Here is a 22,893-nt window from a genome sequence, read left to right on the forward strand (position 1 = left end):
TGTAAATCAGTGCGCTCTCACCTTTGTAAAAGAGATGAATGTCTTTTTGAGTCAATAAAAATGTAAAGTCAATGAAAGTAGATGTTTTTACATTTATTCATAAAAATGTAATGACTTTGGGCATTGTGGTTGTTTTTTTTTTTTTTTTTAAAAAAAGCAAGATTGAAAAGAGATTTTCATTAGGGCTGCAAAACGATTAATCACAATTAATCGCATTTAAAATAAAAGTTTGTTTACGTACTATATGTTTGTACTGTGTATATTTATATATATAAATATACACATATATATGGATGTATTAAGGGAAAAAAATTATATTTATAAAATATATAATTTATATTATATGTAAATAAGTATATATGTGTGTGTGTGTTGCACAAATATTTTTTAAAATGACTAGTTAACAAATAGCCAGTAAAAATATATATTTTTAAAAAAGACAGTTTTTGAAGAAGAAATTCATATATTTATGTAGTGTGTAGTCTGATCTTTGAGGAAATATAAAGAGTTCCTATCTTCATCCATTCTTTCATTGGTTTTTTTTTTTTTTTTTTTTTTTTTTTTTCTGGTACAAATTTTCTGAACTGGACCATACATTTGTCCTATGGTATGACAGCAAAATTTAAGAAAAAAAACCTCATAAAATATAAATAGAATGAGAAAGATTTATCTTAATTGTTAGACACTTATTTTAATATAGTTTTATTTATTTAATGTGAAATTATAATTAACATAATTTTTTCCCCATGACTTGTTGCACAATTTCAAGACAAACCTTACTGTCATCTGTTCAAAACTTGTGAAAATTATTTTTTTTTAAGATATTTTGAGATAAAAAAGCAAATCTGTGGTGTCACTATAGTACACTGTGTCACACTAAAGGACAGAAATAGTAGTCATTAAAGTACTTCTTTTTAAAGTATACTTCTGTATATTTTGGCTTAGTCTAGAATGTGCTCCTTTGAGATCAGATGTGTTGCATTTTTTGTTGATTTTTTTATAAGAATGTAATTTGCATTTGCCAGTTAGCTGTTTAATGATGAAAAGTGAGATGTAAATGAACATGCTCAAGTTCATTAAAGCATAATTTACTCACTAAAGCATATTTTATTCACATAAATAATAACAAGTGCAAGTTTGTTACTCTAACAAGGTTGTTGAAAGATATTAAAACTAAACTGGCAAAATGGACAGTTCCAGCAATCTTAAAATAACCATGTGGTCACTATTATCTACTTAAGCTTTTGATGCTTTTGGGAAATTTAGCCCACGTCACTATTAACAAGATGTCCAAAAACACAGAAGAAGCATTTCATTTGACATTTAATCCAGACTTTAGACAATTACAGAAGCAGTTAATTATCAGCTTGTGGTCTTTACCTTGCACACAACTCCCAAGAGCAAATACGTATGTATTTCAAGGAGGGATCAGAGTTGATATACAGCAGTTGACAAATGGGTATAGTCAAACCTCTTTCAGCTTTCTCAAGGTAAGCTCCATCCATTCTTTAATGCACAATTTCCTTGATGTATTGTATAAGATGAGTGAGAATGAAATTGTGATTGAGTTCAGCATCCAGACCAATTGGTGTTGGGAAGCTAATTATTAATAATAATTTACAAGAGGTAGGTAACTAACCATGCCTTTTTCCTCTTAGAAAGAATATAGACCAAGCATAAGAAATGTCAGCAGTAAACAACAGTTCTTATTGGGCTTGGAACTGCACCTATCCTAGTGATTTGGCCCTTCCGTTGGTTCCCTACATGGACTGTCCCTCCAACCGCATGTATGCCTCCAACTTCATACCTATTGTCTTCTACACGCTTTCCATCTTTGGAACAATTGGAAACCTCTGGAGCCTTTGGGCTTGCCTACGGCCCTCCCAACCTTGGAGTATTGGGTCCATTGGTGTACTAAACCTGGCTCTTTGTGACCTTGCTTATTTGGCGTCTATGGGACCCTGGGCTGCCTACATTAGTTCTGACTACCATTGGAAAATTGGCCATTCGCTCTGCGTCGTGGTAAAAATATTATACTTCGGCGGGTTGACGTCTAGTACCATGTTCATCTGCGCCATCAGCACCGACCGCTTCCTTGCAATCGTCTTCCCTCTAGAGTCCCGGATGATCCGGACGCCTCGGAACAGCGCGCTGGTTTCGCTTCTACTCTGGGCGATCACCGGCCTCTTCATCTACTTCAGTTATCCTAACATTCTCTACTGGGTTAGGAAGGATGGCATCCATGTGTGTGGAGCAGTGGTGATCTCCAGGTTCAGGACCACTGAAGCAACCTACAATCTCCTGTCCTATTACTCCATTCAGGTTTCTGTGCCACTGCTCCTCATCATTCCCTCCTATGTGAAGATAATTTCCCGGATGAAGCAGTCAAGGCAACAGTGGGGCCCAGGCAACATGCAAGGCCTGGACAAGACCATCTGGCTGATTGCCGTTTTCATTGCCAACTTCCTGGTTTGTTGGGTGCCAGGGCAGCTGCTTCATATCATCGCCTGTATCATTTTCTTCAGTTTGGATCACTGCAAAAACGCTTGCTGGGTTGCATGGGTGGTCAACCTGCTCTCTGAAGCATCACAGATACTGTACTGTCTCAATGCATGTCTCGATCCTTTAATTTTCCACATGCAGCAGGGACACTGTGAACTCTTTGTGTTGGCAAACTGGGTTAGAAAGGTCTTACAGGTAAGTAAGAAGCAAGATTTGGAAGGGACTTCAGAAGAACCTACCAGTGTGATACAACTTAACGGTGGTTACAAAGACAGAAAGGGAAAAACTCAAAACAAAAACATTAAAAAATGATATATTTTCAAAGACCACCAACACTTGTCTAGTTGCACAATTGTGAGTTGATGCATTTACTGTTTTCATGTTCTCAAGCTTCTTTCCAGTGTAATTCCCTGTAATGTAACCATTAATGTAATTTTTTTCTTACTGATGTAGTAGTTTCTTATAGTTAAAAGGCGTATCGTGTATCTGTGTATGTCTGACTCTCAGTTTTAATTGTCAAATGAGTTCTATCAACTTGAATTGCTCTAAAGGTTGCCATATACTATGTGCTAGTCAGGTTATGTTTACTGTTCAAGGAAAAAAAAAAAAAAGTAAATCCTAAGGTACTTCTTGGCATCACTAGATGGCAGACTTGATGTAAAAAAAATAAGTATTCACCAGCAATAATTCAGTCCAACAAATAAACGTTATTACTAACAGTGATAAATCTGTTGAATTTTTAAGCAGTCTGATATTTTTTTAGTCTGAATGCCACAGGGGCCTGAATTTGTTCATCATAAATCTCTATTTGCCAGCCATAAATACCCTTCAATGTTCATCATGCATGGGGATTTATGACATCTCCTTGTTGTCTTTACATTAGAGCATTGGAAAGTGTATATTACAATGTTTATGTTAATGGAAAGCTACATGGATATCACAGAATGACACATGTCTAGAGTGTAGAATTGCAACCATGCAGTGTTTACATTGGAACCACTTCTGTAAAATGCAAAGGACATTTATGCAGGTTTATTGCTGGTACATTTGAGCTTAGACAAGCTTAAACCAGCTACCAAGTTGCAAAACGAAGTTACCATCTTAACTGGATTTTCCAGCTGGGGAAATGAAAATGATAATGCCACAATTTTCTGTTCTATTATTTGTAAACGGACATTAAAATAAACACTTTGCCTTGAGTAAACGAAGTGTATACACCTTAGCTAAACACTGTAGCATCACACAACCGCCCATATGTGCAGTAAAATCCATCTAGTTGTCATACGTGATATGTGTATTTGACGTATACTATGGCTAAGGCTAATTTTAATATTAATTAATTCAAACTCGCGTTAATTCGTAAGCTTTCTGGGGTATCAATACACGTCATCGTATTCATATTCAGGAGGCAAGCGTTCCCCCATAGAAGAAATCGTTCATTGGTCAGCTACCTGGCGCCCGCCTCCCGACGTCATCCTTTTAGCCAATCAGAAACGCGGAGTGAAACAAACGTCGCACTGCTTAATTAATATTCATAAGATATGCCTTTACAGTAGTAGGATTTGTAAATACACACACCGTACCGGTGAAGGTATCACGGCTGGAGGTGATTCGCGGAGCTTTCAGACCGGCTCGCCGTCAAACTGCTGACTCTAAACACGAAACATGGTCCATTTTAACAAATGGACGTTAGTGAGGAGCGCGTCGCTCACCGACAGGACCACCGCACGGGATTTAAAGCTCCGATAGTGGCTCGCGATGACGGTGGATTGCTTTAGTATATGAAATAAAAGGCTGTGAACGGATCATGGCTTATTTTAAACGCGTATCGTTTAATTGATTACCGACAGTGATTGTAGAGCGAAGGGCTTCAGCTGCCCTGCCGCCGTTTGTTTGTTTGCTTGCTGGAAACATTTACTCAACAACAAACCAAATCAAGATGACAGTGGAAAATACAACTATCAAAAGTCGGATTAAAAATCTGCTCCGCTCGCCTTCCATTAAATTGAGAAGAAGTAAACCTGGGAACAACAAAGAGAATCTCAGTAATAAGGTACTGTATGACACGAAGCATGTATGGAATCTGTATCTGCAGTTGCCTGCAAATGTATCCTAACAGGATAGCTGTGATTTTCTGCAGTTTAATGCAAGGTGACAGTGAATTGGCACTGATATGTCAGAATGTTTCCAGGGTTTGTTATGCAAACTCTACAAAGGCATACTGTGGCTCTGTCAGTACAATGCAACAGCATGAAGACTGTAAAATTCACTGACCTATATTTGCCACATGTCACAAATAATTTCAAGCCCTGGTAAATGGCATGCACAATAAAAAAAAGTGTGTGTATATATATATATATATGTATATATATACATATATATATATACACACACACACACATATATATATATATATATATATATATATATATATATATATATACACACACACACACACACACACACACACACATATATATATATATATATATATATATATATATATATATAATGTAATGTAAATTGCATGGTAATGTTGAGAAAATATATTGCACAAATGTGCAATGCAATATACATGTCTCTAATTTAAACAGTCCCTTTATAATATTGTAGGCTATAGTATAATATAATATTGGGTGCCTTTTCAGTTTGGGGATTAGGGTTAATTTTAAGGGCACCTTTTATTCAGTATATAATATAATTAAAAAATTCAAGCAGTGGTCAAGTGCATGTTGTGAAAATATAATGCACTTGAATATATTGCATAGTGTGCATATAATATGTGACCCTGGACTACAAAACAAGCCATAAGAGTCAATTTTTTGAAATTGAGATTTATACATCTAAAAGATGGACAATATTGGGCCAAGATACAGCTATTAGAAAATCTGGAATCTGAGGGTGCAAAAAAAAAAAATCAAAATATTAAGAAAATCGCCTTTAAAGTTGTCCAGATGAAGTTCTTAGCAATGCATATTACTAATCAAAAATTAAATTTTGATATATTTACAGTAGGAAATTTATAAAATATCTTCATGGAAGATGATTTTTGCTTAATTTCCTGATGATTTTTGGCATAAAAGATGCAATGTATTTTTGCTATATTGCTACAAATATACCCATGCTACTTAAGGTTTTGTGGTTTAGGGATAAGGTTATAGTGTGTATTTTCACAGACAAGTGTGGATAGATTTTCCGCCTCAAACTCTAAACTTGTTATTGTTTCAATCATGACACTTTGCATGCATGCATCTCTTGCATATAGGTGTGCAGTGCATTTCTTATTCTTTGAATATGAGACTGCTCTTGTTATTGTAACTGTAACTATTATTGTGTCAGAGTAGTCATCCCTGACTGTTGCATTCCATTCAGATTGCCTGTTTACTGCTGCAGACCCTTGGATGACTGTACTTCCCTTCCATACACAGGAGCACTGTGACTTTATGATTGTGGAGACTGTTTTGCAACTAAGAAGAACGCCTTGAATAACTCAGAGACCTCAGCTGCATATGATTTGTTGCTCATAAATTACACACTGTTGTTCACACTAGCACATGCATTTTCAGTAACCAAATCCATGTCTATATGGAATGTTTTTACTAGTTGGTATTATGGAGTTCATAGTGCTGCTGGTATTATTGTTCAACTTATGCCCCTAACATTAAACTTTAAAGGATTATTAAAGTTTATTATTAAAGGAATAGCTTACCAAAAATTGAAATTTCTCGGGCCGTCCAAGATGTAGATCAGAACAGATTTGGAGAAATTTAGCGTTATATCATTTGCTCACCAATGGATCCTCTGCAGTGAATTGGTGCCACCAGAATGAGAGTCCAAACATCATCACAATAATCCACAAGTAATCCACACGACTCCAATCCATCAATTAACATTTTGTGAAGTGAAAAGCTGCATGTTAATAACAAACAAATCCACCATTAAGGCTCAAAAAAAAAAAAAAAAAAAAACAAACGTAAAATCATTGCTTCTGGGCAAAATATGACATCTATAATCCATAATAACACTTTCTCCTGTGAAAAAGTCCATCCCCTCTTGTCCCCTCACATCAGTTTTTCTATGCATAGAAAACTGTATTTTGACCATATTTTTATCAGAAGCAACAGTATGCGGATAAAAACATTATAATGATGAATTTGTTTATTACAAACTTGTAGCTTTTCACTTTAATTGCAAAATTTCTTCTCTGTTCTGATAAAGAACCAAACTCTTCTACATCTTGGATGGTCTCAGGGTGTAAAACATTTCAGCAAATATTCAATTTTACACTGAAATGTTTGCTATTAGCTTTCTAAATGATTAGATTAATGCTTTTCGATCGTCTGGTGGGAAATTTTGTTCAAAAGACTTATAATGAAGGAGGGACCCAGACTGTATTGTGGGGCCAGAATATAATAAGCAATTTTAAACATTTGTGACCCTGGACCACAAAACCAGTTGTAAGTAGCACGGGTGTATTTGTAGCAATAGCCAACAATACATTGTATGGGTCAAAATGATCAATTTTTCTTTTATGCCAAATATCATTAGGATATTAATTAAATATTATATTCTATTCCAATATTTTGTAAATTTCCTACCATAAAAATATCAAAACTTTAATGTTTTATTAGTAATATGCATTACCTAGACAAAAAAGTCGATTTTCTCAATATTTTGATTTTTTTTTAAGCACCCTCAGATTCAAGATTTTCAAGCTTCTAGGCCAAATATTGTCGTATCCTAACAAACCATTAAAAAAATTGACCCTTATGACTGGTTTTGTGCTCCAGGGTCACATTTATGCCTACTGAATGGTTGCAAATCGCAGTAATATTAAAAAGGCTAATTTAATGTTGCATTGGTCAGAGAAGACACCTTCTGCAATTAAATGTAGTGCATTAAACATGCAATTCACAGTGGTACAATCAGAGCATGTGATGATGACTATTCTCAAGACAATATCTTGTACATACTACCATTTAAGCGCTATGCAGAAGAGACAGTCAAGGTGCCTTTGTTTCATACAAAAGAGTAGATCTGTCTCTCTCGTTGCCTAAAGCGCTTGAAGAATCTCTGGTGTATGGATCTAGACAAAGGGATCTGATCTTTTTGTAAGACTACACATCAGTTCAGGGCTCTATTTTCCACGGTTTACACACTGTATGAAAATCAAAGCCGTTCCTCCAGGTGCTGTACAGTTCATTGACTCCTGGCTCAAGGACTTTGCTGATCTCTGAGGATCCGACATACAGCGATTGCAAGAAAGTTTCTGGAAAAGTGCATGACACAGCCGTCGGTTTAGAAATTCCCATTAGAGAACGAGAAATGGTTTAAAAACAGCATGCATTTGAAAACGAGCTCTTTTTTCCGTTGTTCCAGCGCTTGGAGACATTAATATAGTGGATATATGGAGGTCTGTCAAAACATCTTTGGAAAGATGATAAATCAAAGCAACAACCACAATTATAGTGTTTTTATATCAGCATGTTCAGCACTATTTGTGGTGAGGCTACATTCAGCTTACGGTAGGGTAATGAATGTACATACGTAGCATTTGAAGTCTAAACGCTGACTTCAGCTTATGGATTTCTTGAAACCTGCAGTTTTGAGGGATAAAACAGCATGGAAAGACTCTTATAAACCCATGCAATGAGGAAATGGTCAAAGAGGACTAATTAGAGGAGACCACTTCCATACACCAGGTGTTGTTCCTTTCATTTCCCCACTGTCCTGTACTTAAAGTGGCCATGATTGATGTGAGAGAGTGTCCTCAGCTTGGACATGGCCAAGCTTGCTTTGAAGAGATCCATAGAATAAACCATAGAATAAAGGAATAAGATGTTGAAGACAGGTGCAGATGTTCAGTAAACTGTTTTTTATATGATGTTGCACTTAGTGCATGTGCATTCCTCATTGTTTTTGCTAGATTGTTAGTATGCATTATTATGTATTCGTCTTATACTCATTACACAATCTTCGTAATTATGATAGTAACAACTTAGTGTAATTGCTGGCTGTTTTACAGAAAAAATGCATTTAAAGCACATTATAAATTAGTATTAGTCAAAGCTTAATTTAATGTGGACACTGTAATGGAAATGCCCTTGAAACAATACCAAGCCTGTTTAGTGTTTGCAGATTTGTGCATTTTATATTTAAGCTTGTTTTTGTGCTTTGCCGTGTTGCCTTAAGTTTGAACAGTTCAGCACTACTTAACAAAGCCTCATGGAAATTTCTAGCTCATAATTTCCATTTAAGATGACAACACCACTTCGGAGCATTAGGTTGGAGTCAATCTGTACTCTGGGCATTTAAAGTCTCTCAGGTTCTTTAAACAAAGTCTTGGATAATAAACTATTTTATATGTGGTCTTCATCCAAGTGAATTTGTTTCACATCAGCAGTTGTGCTGCTGTAATTTACCAACTGAATTGTTAATCTCTTACTGACTAAACAGATGTCTATTGTACAATCACATCATTTACATGCAGTTATACACTTTATAATTAACCATATAATAATAGAACACTTACCTAATTTATGTGGTGTAAATTGTGCTCACACCAAAATTAGTTTTTCCTGTTTTTGTTTTGTTTTTTAAATATTTTTAAAATAAATTTTTGGTTCTTTTCATATGAAATCATTTTATGTGATTATTTAGATGTCCAATTTAATTATAAATTAGATTAATTCATATATTTCATTTATGTTTGAGATATTTTTAAATATTTTGTATTTTAAGTTATATATGTTTAATTTATATTCCAGATATTTTAAAGTGTTTATGATTTATATATTTAAAATGTTCTATTTTAGTTTATCTTTATTTAAAAATATTTTAATGAATTTTAATTTATATTTAATCTGTATTTTAATTTAGATATTTTATTTCTGTAAAATATTTACATTTATTCTAATTTAAATATTTAATTTGTATATTGTTGATATTCAACAATAATTAAGTATTCAGACAACATTCAAATAATGTTGCAGGTGTAAAAGCTGAACTGATATATTATTTCATTTCATGTGACATTAAAGGCTCTTTGTAACTTTTTACATTTTTCAATTCCACAGGTGACGTTGGAGAAAGTCCTGGGAATCACTTCCGCTGGGAATCGTGCTTTGGCGTGTGACCCACATTCGGGACTCGTTGCCTACCCAGCCGGGTGAGTAACTGCGCTTCACACGATAAGGCATGTTTTTAAGCAATTGTTTGTGACGCATGCCTAAATAACCAGGTGAATGTAGTCAATGGAATGATGATCTTTGAAAGTGAGTCAGATCTCATTTTGGAGTTAGTCACATAAAAGTGGTTCATTTTGTAGCACATTGCTAAAAACAGAGCTTGGTGAGTCACATAAATATCCTTGTTCAGCATAAGCGATGCAGGAACTTCCTACTGGCAAAAGAAACCATAGAGAGGAAAAGAAGAGAGATAAGAGTCTGATAACAGATGAGTGACCTCTAAGGGAAATTAGGTGTGGTACAAACAGGAAGTGCAGGATCTGAAAGAGATTTTTGTGTGCTTCAGACACGACCTACAAACTCCTGAGAGTTAGTCTAACATTTTACACAGACAGTTCGGCTCACAAAACATTCTGTAGATGCTCGGTTCGTTCTCCAAAGCAGCTTAATTTAGATATTTTTGCCATGCAAATGGACTGAATTAGGACAGTGCCAAGAATAAAAATTACTTTGGCTATTCCATCTCTGGAAAGTGCACCTGGTCTTGTGATTTATAGTAGAACACATCTGCATTATTACAGTCATGTCATGTTTTTCTGTCACGCACAATAGCAATACCACAGTGATCTTTGAATTTTTTTTGTAAGGGTCATCAAATGCCAAACACGTATTCTTCATATTTTGTCTTCAGACATTAGAAAAACTATTATATCTTTCACTTTGTATAGATTAAATGGAATGGATTACAGTTTTACTTTAAGGATCCAGTAACGCTGTCTATGTACATAAAGGCGAAAAACCTTCCTCTACTCATCACATGGTGCTTGTAATCTGATTAACTAGTTAAGCTTCTCTGAATTAAATTCCTAACTCTCTGTTGCCATAACATGTTGTCGTCTTAATAAAGAGGTGAGGTTTGGAAATTAAGTATTAGTGTACTATATATGTGTACACAACTTTTCAAATGCTTGGTATTATTACATTTTAAAATTTTATTTAGATTTTAAAACTTTCATTCAGCATGGATGCATTCAGTTGATCAAAAGTGACAGTAAAAGCATCACTGAAATGATGAAACATTGAAAAAACATGTTTAAAAAAAACATAACTAAAGAATTAAACATGACCTGGCTAGAACCTTAAAGGGATAATTCTCTCAAAAATGAAAATTCTGTCATTAATTACTCACCCTCATCTTGTTCCAAACCCATAAGACCTTTGTTCATCTTCAGAACACAAATTAAGATATTTTTGATCAAATCCAAAACCTTATGCAACGCCGTTTTAGTGGCACATAAAATTAAAAAAAAACAATTACGAGAGTAAAGTCAGAATATTTCGAGAGTAAAGTCAGAATATTTCGAGAGTGAAGTCTGAATGTTTCGAGAGTGAAGTCGGAATTACACGAATAAAGGCGAATAAAGTTGAAAAAGTTAGAGAGTTCGAGAGTAAAGTCGGAATGTTTCGGAAGTAAAGTCAGAATGTTTCGAGAGTAAAGTCAGAATTACAAGAATAAAGGCGAATAAAGTTGAAAAAGTTTGAGAGTTCGAGAGTAAAGTTGGAATGTTTCCGGAGTAAAGTCGGAATGTTTCCGGAGTAAAGTCGGAATGTTTCGAGAGTAAAGTCAGAACTACAAGAATAAAGGCGAATAAAGTTGAAAAAGTTTGAGAGTAAAGTCAGAATGTTTCGAGAGTAAAGTCAGAATTGCAAGAATAAAGGCAAATAAAGCTGAAAAAGTTTGAGAGTTCGAGAGTAAAGTCGGAATGTTTCCGGAGTAAAGTCGGAATGTTTCGAGAGTAAAGTCAGAACTACAAGAATAAAGGCAAAAAAAGTTTGAGAGTAAAGTCAGAATGTTTCGAGTAAAGTCAAAGTCAAGAATGTTGAAAAAGTTTGAGAGTTCGAGAGTAAAGTCGGAATGTTTCGGAAGTAAAGTCAGAATGTTTCGAGAGTAAAGTCAGAATTACAAGAATAAAGGCGAATAAAGTTGAAAAAGTTTGAGAGTTCGAGAGTAAAGTTGGAATGTTTCCGGAGTAAAGTCGGAATGTTTCCGGAGTAAAGTCGGAATGTTTCGAGAGTAAAGTCAGAACTACAAGAATAAAGGCAAATAAAGCTGAAAAAGTTTGAGAGTAAAGTCAGAATGTTTCGAGAGTAAAGTCAGAATTGCAAGAATAAAGGCAAATAAAGCTGAAAAAGTTTGAGAGTTCGAGAGTAAAGTCGGAATGTTTCCGGAAAAGTCGGAATGTTTCAGAATGTGTTTCGAGAGTAAAGTCAGAATTACAAGAATAAAGGCAAATAAAGCTGAAAAAGTTTGAGAGTTCGAGAGTAAAGTCGGAATGTTTCGGAAGTAAAGTCAGAATGTTTCGAGGCGAGTAAAGTCAGAATGTTTCGAGAGTAAAGTCAGAATTACAAGAATAAAGGCGAATAAAGTTGAAAAAGTTTGAGAGTTCGAGAGTAAAGTCGGAATGTTTCCGGATGGAATGTTTCCGGAGTAAAGTCGGAATGTTTCCGAGTAAAGTCAGAATGAATTTTGAAAAAGTTTGAGAGTAAAGTCAGAACTACAAGAATAAAGGCAAATAAAGCTGAAAAAGTTTGAGAGTAAAGTCAGAATGTTTCGAGAGTAAAGTCAGAATTGCAAGAATAAAGGCAAATAAAGCTGAAAAAGTTTGAGAGTTCGAGAGTAAAGTCAAAGCTGAGACTTTGGAATATCTCCTGGTGCTCCTAATCCGGGCCATTTGCATGCACAATTGGATAGAATATACTCTCAAAAAATGTTATAACTTTAATCTCGTAATTGCTACGAATTAATTCTCGTAATTTTGACTTTATTCTAAAACAATTTTGACTTTATTCGCAAAACATTTTGACTTTATTCTTGAAACACTTTGCCTTTATTCTAGTAATTTCGACTTTATTCTCAAAATATTTAGATTTTATTGTCGTAATCTTAAAATTAGATTTAAATTTTTTTTTTAAACATGGCACTAAAACATTGTCGTAGCTTTCTGACCCTGCATAGACAGCAACATAACTACCGTGTTCAAGGCCCAGAAAGTCAGTAAATCATCATTAAAATAGTTCATTACGGTTGAACCACTGATGTCACATGAAGTATTTTAACGATGTCCTTACTATCTTTTTGGGCCTTGAATGTGGAGATTGCATTGCTCTCTATGCAGGGTCAGAAAGCTCTCGGATTTCATCAAAAATGTCCTTAATTGTGTTCCTAAGATAACCGAAAGTTTTATGGATTTGGAACGACACAAGGGTGAGTAATTAATGACAGAATTTTCATTTTTGGGTGAACTGTCCGTTTAAGACAATAATACATTTTGAACAAACTGTACTTGTATCTGCAATCTGTTGACTGCAGTATAGGAAAGTAGAAGTGTTCTTTTTTATTTTTAAAGCTCGCACAGCTTCCATAACAAACTCCACCCTATGCTAAGTCAGCAGTTTGATTGAGCCAAGCGAGCATTTGGTGCAGATGTCTTGGCTTGCTATAGGTAGGAAAATTAGCGCAGGCTTATGCAGCTGTCACAGATCCATTGACAGACCCCACATGTCTATAAGATACCGAGCCTGTTTTTTACGAGGGCCATGAAATGCATTTTTCTTGTTTAAATACTGCGTTGATGCTGTAAACAAGTGTGAGGCTATCTGAGGTTGACTTTTATGGTGCTATAGTTCAACCGAGTGCGTGTACATATGTATTTATATACAGGTACTGTAAATGGAAAGGAACCAAGTCTGCATTGTTGTAGTTATAATCCTCTACAAATTGTCCGCAGCAGATGTTCCCCAGCAGTGTGTTGTCATGCAGATTTAACTGTTTATGACCTCGGTTATCATCTGCTTTTAAGATCAATGAATGGTTGGAAGGCATTTAAAGCATCCGACCTTAAATCAAATCTTGGATTATTATTATTCAAATGAAATATTAATATTTTTTCAGGTCTAAAAGAGCAGCTAACTCCATCTGGACTGTAGTGTATTAATTAAAGATGAGGGTTTCTTCAGGGAGTTGTCCTGTTTTCATGAATTGTACCTAAATTGGTACATTTGCGCAAGAATAGTTTAAGGACACTCTGGTTCCGTCTGCATGATCTCAGTGTGTTACAGCTTTTGTAGTGAATATTCACACTAGTAATTTTTGACAGATTTTATTTTTTATCAGATGAGGGGAAACTTGCTGGCCAGTATGATAGAAGATTTGGGTCATATGTGCAAAACCACTGTAGCTACACACATTTTGTACCACTCAGCGTGTTTGTTTATAAATGCCACCATTCCACAGTGAATTTGTTTTTCTTTTGGTTTTTATTATATTAATTAATTGTTTTAAAATTAGTTGTTTCAGTCTTGGTGTGAATAGATTATTCATTAGTAATTCATTTTGCTGTTGGGTTTTTAACCTTTACATTAAAACAGTAAGGAATGCAAAATGACAGGAGAAAGACTGTCAGTATATTGACTATATAAATATTTCAGCTTTGCAATCACAGGAATAAATTACATTTTAAAATATATTACAATAGAAAACATTTCTTTTAAAATTTAATAATATTTCATGATATTACTGCATTTATGATCAACTAAATGCAGACTTGGTGAGCATAAGAAACGTTCTTTTTTTAAAAACAATAAAATTATTCTTAATTATTACTTGAGGTCGACGATGCTTAATATCGGTGCCAATATTAGGCATTTTTATGGTTTTCAGTATTATCATTATCAAAACCGTTTTGCGGATAAAATACTTTAAATGCATTTAAAGAAAGTATATTACTGCATTTTTGATCAAGTAAATGCAGACTTGGTGAGCATTAGAAACTTTCTTTTTCAAAAACATTAAAATATATTAATTATTACTAGAGGTCAACGATGGCTAATATCGGCACCGATATTAAGCATTTTTATGGTTATCGTTATCGGTATCAGTGTTTTTCAAAACCGATTTACCGATTAAACTACTATGAAAGCATTTAAAGAAAGTATATAACTGCAATTTTGATTAAGTAAATGCAGACTTGGTGTGCATAAAAAAAACTTTCTTTTTCAAAAACATAAAAATATCTTAATTATTACAAGAGGTTGACAGTGGGTATCGGCCATTTTTTTTAAAAATCCGATTTACCGATAAAATACATTAAAAGCATTTAAAGAAAGTATATTATTGCTTTTTTGATCGAGTAAATGCAGACTTGGTGAGCATAAGAAACTTTTGAAACCATTAAAATATCTTGATTATTATTAGAGTTCAATGCTTAATATCGGTGCAGATATCGGTCATTTTCAAAACCGATATCTGTCATTTTCGAAACAGATTTGCAGATAAAATAAGCATTTAAGAAAAGTTTTTGTCAGAGCCCTTGTTAGTCTTAATTTTTGACATTCATTTTTTTTTTTTTTTTTCTATACCAGGCATATATATCATTTATCGGTCTGCTTGATCTTATAATCGGCATTGGCCCTGAAAAACACGTCAGTCGACCCCTATTTCTTTTAAAGGGGTCATTGGATGCTAAGTTCACTTTTTCATGTTGTTTGAACATTAATGTGTGTTGGCAGTGTATGTACAAATCTACCCTATAATGATAAAAATCCATGCAGTGGTTTTTAATTAATCTGTAAAAATAATATCCCCTTTTTTAAATCGAGCCGTTCTCAGATGCCTTGTGCCGTCACAACGACAGAGGCCGTTCCCACAATAGTTGATTAACATGAGCTCTTACCTTAGACCAGCTGTCACAGTCCAGTAACTTTCCTTGTTTCGATGCCGAAGCAGGAATGTAAATTAGACAAGAATATCTCAGATTGAGCGATTGAGGTGTTGTGTTGCTGGATGTAATAATGAACATAGTGGTCCTCATTTACTGCCGACATCTGAGCGCTGAAGATGCAGTAGATTACGTTTGTTTGTGAAGGGAATGTGCCTCCCGATCTACATATATCCGTCTATGTTCGTGTGAATCATTCATGATCCAGCTTCACTTACAGCAGAAGTGTGTATAAATGTCTTTTTTATGAATCTTTGCGATCGCCTTTCCTAATAATGTGGTAGTTAGGAAGTTTAGCGACTAAACGTGGCTAAATGTGGCTAAAGTAAACAAGATCGTCAATCCACAGAGAGAAGAGAGGGGCGGGGCGAGCAGAGCTCATTTGCATTTAAAGGAACAACCCCTTAGAATGAGATGATTTTTGCAGGTAAAGGGTGTTGTTTTACAAAGCCATTGAGAATTTTTTATCAAAGTATATTAGAGACTTTTCATTAAGACCCTAAAGAATCATATCAACTTGTGGAAAATGGGCATCCGATGACCCCTTTAATACCATAAAAAGTCGTAATTATTTACTTTAAATTACATATTACTTAAACTGTTCTCTGTGAGATTAGACGAGTATTCTAAAAAAAGTAAATAGTATAATTTTTGATTTTACATTGACTAAACATGGCTTTGCCATTGAGCGAACCATTTCATTCGCCTTTTCAAACATCCTGTCATGATTCTTGCAATGTTTTACAATGTTTTTACTCGTAGTCTTAAGGGGAAATACTGTAAAACTCCATATTAGGCACTGTTGTACAGTATAATGTCAGTGTTCTCCTGAGGGCTGAATAGTTTATGTGTAGTTTAGGACCGAGTCTTCAGCAAAGCCTGGAAAAACAGGAAAAACCAGATGCAGACAATGAAAGCTGAGTGACATGTCATTTTGATTCCTTAGCATTTTTGTTGTAGATGCATAGGAAGTTATGATTGCACCTGTTGTGCTTTAACATGCATTGAAATCTCTTAGTGTAGCTCCCAGTGATGCAGGCACAAGCAAAAAAAAAAAAAACAAATTACTTGCATTACAATCATTTTTATGTATGGAACTGTACTGAAGTAAACGGATCAATTTATTGCAAATCTACAAGGTCATTTATAATAATAAGGCACCCTTGGCTAATTTATCCATTTCTGCATACAGGAACATCAGCGAACTGTATTCGAGTGTTTGAATGATGAATGAGTTCTGGTGTAATGCGGCGGTCACTGTAGAATAGATATGAGCGTAATGAATAAACGGCCCTCTGTGTTAATCAAAGATGCATGAAAATGTGTGTCAGAGTCTCTCTCGCCCTTGCGCGCTGCGGCAAAGTGGGTCAGTCGAGCTGAACGGACTAATGCGACGAGGAGAAATGAAAGAGAAGAGGATGACGGATGTGAGGAAGGAAGGAAAGGGTGACATGGCGAGAGTGAAAAAAGAGAGGAAGGTTGTAGGAATAGAGGTTGATTTAGCATTGCTGTGGTGTGTGTGGTCTTTCTCTCTGCTGCATTGCAGTATTCAGCGCTCGTGAGCCTCTCCGGCTCCACGCACACACACACTCTGTAATGACATCTCACACACACGCATGCTCTGAGAGGAGAGCCGCAATCTAAAGACACCCGCGGGAATACAAAACAAGTAGAAACCACTCATACTGGAGATTGTGTTAGGATAGATTAAAAGTAGCATTTTTATTGCTGTCATGTTCTTGAAAAAGGCTTGGTGGAAAATAATTAAAAATCCTAGTTGTGTTGTACACACTGTTGGCTACTTGTAAGTGTTTAGAGGAGAACTGAATTCAGCTGAATTGAATTTATGTCAGTTTCTTTGCATACTGTGTTTTATCATGAGTGATTATATATTTAAGCACAAATATAAGCATCACATGCAAAACACACACACACACACACACACGTCTGGTTTATTATCTTTGTGGGGACTCTCCATAGGCGCAATGGTTTGTATACTGTCCACACTGTATTTTCTATCCCCTTACCCTAACCCTACCCCTAAACCTAACCCTTACAGAAAACTTTCTGCATTTTTACTTTCTCAAAAAATCTCATTCTGTATGATTTATAAGCTTTTGTACCCATGGGGACCTCAATTTAGGTCCCCATCGTGACACGAGTCCCCATTAGTATGTGTGTATTCAGGTTTAAGTCCCCACCAGGATATATAAACCAAAAGCACACACACACACACAGTCATAGCATTCCCTCTAACCATCAATTTAACTCACTTGAAGGTCACTGCAGAAGGAGAATGCTATTTGCAGGGCCTGTGGAATCCCTTTACTAACATCCTCTTCCACAAGTACATGGTTAGTGATGTACTGCATACAAATGATGGTCATTTATACGAAGAAAAGTTGCTGTGTGTGATCCTAGATATCAGTTTCAAGTTGCAAATTAAAATAAGAAATGAAGAAGCAATATTTGATGTAAAAATCGACCACAGCATGAAGGAATATAAGAAGAAATTAAGTACATTTTTATATTTGCATGCACCAGCTGCATCTGTTGGTATATATATATGTATATATACATATATATATATAGGTATGTATATGTGTGTGTATATATATTTTGAAATAAGTTTCTTATGCTCTCACCAAGGCTGGATTTATTTGATTAAAATACAGTAAAAACAGTAATATTGTGAAATATTATTACAATTTAAAATAGATGTTTTCTATTTGAATACATTTATGTAATTTATTCCTGTGATGCTAAGCTGAATTTTCAGCATCATCACTCTAGTCTTCTGTGTCACATGATCTCACGATGTTTTCAGGATTCTTTAATGAATACAAAGATCCAAAGATCAGCATTTATCTGAACATTTATCTGAACTAAAAAGCTTTTGTAACATTATACACTATACCATTCAGAAACTTGCAGTCAATATATTTATTTATTTATTTTTTGGGGAAAGAAATTATAGAAATGAATACTTTTATTCAGCAAGGATGATATTTTTCTTTATTTTTGCGATTGCGTATGGTGACTATAGTGGCACAGGGCAGATAAGCGGGAAGGTTGCCTAAGCTCAGCATAGTAGCAGGTCATCCCTACGGTGCATAATCCTCTGCCATCTGAAAGCGTGCTAACTGCTAGGCCCAGACGCGCAGGATTAGGCCGTCCTGGTCACCATCTGTCTGCGACAGAGGAGCGAACAGGCCGGGATCAATGGGGAGGTCGTGCTAATAGCCAGACTTACGGCTGGGCTCGGTCTTGGAAAGCAATACTCCTGGAAGTCTTTGATTGTGATGGGGAGCGATGTTGTGTGTGTGTGCCTCACCACCTGTCTGTGTTTTATCCCACTCACCAGATGGAGAAAGACTACAACTGTCCTTATTTACTGGCCACAACATTTGATCTGCCTCTTCTTGAACCTTGTACACACACACCATACATGTACACAAAACTGTCTACACCCAGAACAGTTGTGAAACCTGAGAGACCATAACACAAGCTGTTTGAGATCTGGTTATCTTTAGCCTCTGCCGTACAACAGCTTTATGCTTGTTTTAAGTCCTTTCTAAAATGAATGTACAGTCTCTTGCTGTTTTGTATCACACTTGATGCTATTCATAATAATGCTGACTCCAATATTTAATCAACACCCAAGAACCTGTTGCATCTGTCTAATCACTGGTAGCAGTCCACTTTTAACTGGAATGCTAATTAGTAATGTTTACTACTTATTGTTGCTCTTACTTAAGATCAGGAGTTGGTTAAAATCTCTAACCTTAAAGGGATAGTTCACCCAAAAATGAAAATTGTGATAATTAAAATATACACCTTCATGTTGTTCCAAACCTAAGATGTTGGTTCATCTTCGGGAACACAAATTAAAATATTTTTAATCAAATCTGTGAGCTTTCTGACCCTGCCTAGACAGCAATGCAACTGACACAGTCAAGGCCCAGAAAGGTGGCAAGGATTGTTAAAATATTCCACGTGACATCAGTGGTTCATCCGTAATTTTATGAAGCTACGAGAGTACTTTTTGTGCACAAAGAAAACAAAAAAGATGACTCTATTTAATGATTTCTTCACTTCCGTTTCAGTCTTTGGCACACATTTTCTAGGGTGAGTGCTAGGGTGAATAATTAATGACCGAATTTTCATTTTTGGATGAACTATCCCTGTAAATATTAAACTTTAAGTTTCATATTATTTGTACCTTTTTTTTTAATTACTCTGCAGTGAATGGGTGCCATCAGAATGAGAGTCCAAACAGCTGATAAAAACATCACAATAAACCACGAGTAATCCACATGTCTATACAGTCTTTCAGTTAAGGTCTTAAGGTCTTGAAAAGCTGCCTGTTTGTAAGAAAGACATTTTTAACTTTTAATAGTTACTTCTGGCTAAGTAAAAAGAAAGATATTTGAGAAACATCTTAAGAATTTTCAGGAGTTTCACTTCATGCCAACCTGACAACAAACTTTGAATATTTGTGACGCTGGACCACAAAACCATAAGGGTCATAAAGGTGTTTTTGTTTTTTGTTTTTTGTTTTTTTTTTTAAATTTGCATTGGTGTATGATTTTGTTAAGATAGGACAATATGTGGCTGAGATTCAGCTATTTGAAAATCTGAATTCTGAGGATGCAAAAAAATCTAAATATTGGGAAAATCGCCTTTAAAGTTGTCCAAATTAAGTTCTTGGCAAAGCATATTACTAATCAAAAATTAAGTTTTGATATATTTACAGTAGGAAATATACAAAATATCTTCATGGAACATGATCTTTACTTAATATCCTAATGATTTTGGCATCAATAATTTTGACCCATACAATGTATTTTTGGCTATTGCTACAAATATACCCGTTCTAGTAAGGTTTTGTGTGGTCCAGGGTCATATTTGTCTAAAAGTTTTGGATATCCTTGTGTAGTATGCCTTTTACATTTAACAAGCTGCTATCAAAATGTTAGGCCGCTCTATCTGTTTATAATAGTCCGGCTATGGAGTATAAGACTGTATTACAGAGGGTTTTTCATGGCCTGAAATCATTGGAGCATGTAGGCATTTGTTCGATCTGTTCTCTACTACACTCCAATTGGCTTATTCGATTCCCTGCTAGGTGAGATAATGAGCTGGATCAGCTTTTTCCGGGCTGCAAGAAGCACATGATGGCACATGTGGGCCCTGCAGAGTTTCACAACAACAGTCAAAACACTCACACGCAAGAGCAATGGTCATTACTTGTAAACTTGTTTTACACGGAATCTCATGGTTCTTATAAACTTCCTCATTGCAGAGATTTTTTTCATAAAGTTGTCATGTTTGAAATGGTACAGTTACAGTCATATGATATCAGTCAAAACCTTCCTGAAAATGGCAGATTTTCATAGAAATTTGAGTTTAGCTGTGCTGAAACTATATAGTGATGCATCAACTGTAAATAACTGTGTGGGAAAGTGTTCATGTTGTGTGTAGAGTAACATGAATCTTCTCGTTGGCTCTGGGCGGTCAATCTTTAGTCATACTCGAGTAGCTCTGTGAGAGTTTGGGCATTCTGCCCTCATTTCTCCTCTTGCTCTGCTCACTGGAAAGAAACAGCATTATTATCCCAGTTCAAAGATCTTCCCAAAGCAGAGATTTCTCTTCCATACTGAGAGAACAGGCTCCCGGGAGGAGATCTGGAGGAGAGTCTGTGTTGAAATGCTGACGGGAACATGCATCTTTCATTACAACAAAATGTATTGAGTAACACAAACAGTGTTTTAGTTTAAGTTGTTGTTAATTCTGGTGGTGTTTTAAGTTTATCTAGATGCACATAGAATAAAATGTGAATCCTCACCAAGATCTACACTGATTGTTTTCAGGTTAAGTTACAGATTTTGAACCAATGCTTCAGTGTTGTTATTGTTAAATATACATTAGATGAAACATTACCAAAAATTACCAAAACTGAAAAAAAAGGCTAAATAAATATTTTTTTGTAAATAAAAATAGTAAAAATTACAGAATCACATTTATAATTACTAAAACTTAAATGTAAAATAAAACCTAAAAATATAAAAAAATAAAAGCTAATTCAAAATATTAATAAATTATAAATAATACTAAAATAACACTGAAATTGTTTAACGAAAGTTTTCGTTTATATCAGCTCAAACAATAATGTTTATCCCACATCATCTCATAACATAAGCACTGAATTATTTTAAGAGTTTCTCTTCTGGTTTCTGTGAAACAGTGCTTTGGGTGCTTTTATGGTTTATTTTTGAAAACAGAATCATGTCTTGAGACTTTATTAGGCACAATTTAATGTCTTGCTATGTTACCTGACTAAATTCGATGTTCTCGTTAGGGTTCATTTGCTGGCTCGACCTGGTGTAACCTTGTTTTCCAAGACAAGTGTTGTGGAAAAAAAAAAACATGCTGCTCACCCTGTTGAAGAGTATGCGAAGAAGTGGTGCGGTTAGCTTATTTATGTGACATTTAAGGCAGCTAAATATGAAATTGACCTCAGTATATACAATAATTGATCATCATGCGGAAAATCAGTAACTCGTGTCCATCCTCCCAAAGATTTCATACACAAAACTCAAACAAAGCTGAATAGTATGGAAGCCTGTTTCTGCCACTGAATAAAAAATAAAAAAGGTTATTACGATTTTTTTCACATCTCACAATTCTGACTTTTCTCAGTAATGCATGCACTGTAAAAAAACAATTTGTTAAGTCAACTCAAAATAATTTGTAACCTGGCTACCTTAATATTTTAAGTTCAGTCAACTCAAAAAAAGTTTATTCAACTTGAAATGTTAAATTATACTAAGTGACAACTTAGATATTTGATTTGAATCAACCTAAAATTTTAAGGCAGCTGGGTTACTTACCCATTTGTTAAGTTTAGCAAACACAAATATCTAAGTTGTTACTTCATACAACTTAACATTTCAAGTTGACTAAACTTATTTTAGTTGATTGAACTTAAAATTTTAAGGCAGCAGGGTAACAAATTATTTTAAGCTGACTCAACAAATTGTTTTTTATTTTTTTAGAGTGTGATACAAACTCACAATTCTGACTTTTTTTTCTTAGAATTGTGAGATATAAACCTGCAGTTCTGAGAAGTTGCATTGTGTGATATAAACTCACAATTGTAAGGAAAAAAAAGTCAGAACTGTGAGATAAAAAGTCGCAATTGCCAGTTATAAAGTCAGAAGTATAAACTCGCAATTGCAAGTTAAACAAGTCGGAATTGCGACTTTATATCTCACAATTCTGAAAAATAAAGTCGCAACTGCGAGATGTAATGTTGCAATTCTGACTTTATAACTCGCAATTGCAAAATCGGAATGGAGTTTTTATCTCACAATTCTGGCTTTTTTTTGCAATTGTGACTTTATTTCTTAGAATTGCAAGTTTAT

The 22,893-nt window shown here is 34.9% G+C and overlaps 2 protein-coding genes across 6 annotated transcripts in view; both read left to right on the forward strand.

The window, feature by feature from the left end:
- Positions 1–1,683: 1,683 nt before the first annotated feature.
- On the forward strand, positions 1,684–2,814 carry LOC127179617 (type-1 angiotensin II receptor A). The gene has a single exon (XM_051133275.1). It carries the CDS (start codon positions 1,684–1,686, stop codon positions 2,812–2,814), a length of 1,131 nt encoding a protein of 376 aa, XP_050989232.1.
- Positions 2,815–4,092: 1,278 nt separating this feature from the next.
- Positions 4,093–22,893, forward strand: part of mapkbp1 (mitogen-activated protein kinase binding protein 1) — a 59,087-nt gene continuing 40,286 nt past the window's right edge. For all 5 annotated transcript variants that reach the window (XM_051133202.1, XM_051133206.1, XM_051133204.1 and 2 more), the window contains exons 1-2: positions 4,093–4,555; positions 9,579–9,670. In XM_051133202.1, the coding sequence (XP_050989159.1) occupies positions 4,442–4,555; positions 9,579–9,670 (206 nt within the window). In that variant the 5' untranslated portion in view covers positions 4,093–4,441. The remainder of the gene's footprint in view (positions 4,556–9,578; positions 9,671–22,893) is intronic.

Source organism: Labeo rohita, chromosome 17, assembly GCF_022985175.1.
Source record: "Labeo rohita strain BAU-BD-2019 chromosome 17, IGBB_LRoh.1.0, whole genome shotgun sequence".
Lineage (NCBI taxonomy): Eukaryota > Metazoa > Chordata > Actinopteri > Cypriniformes > Cyprinidae > Labeo > Labeo rohita.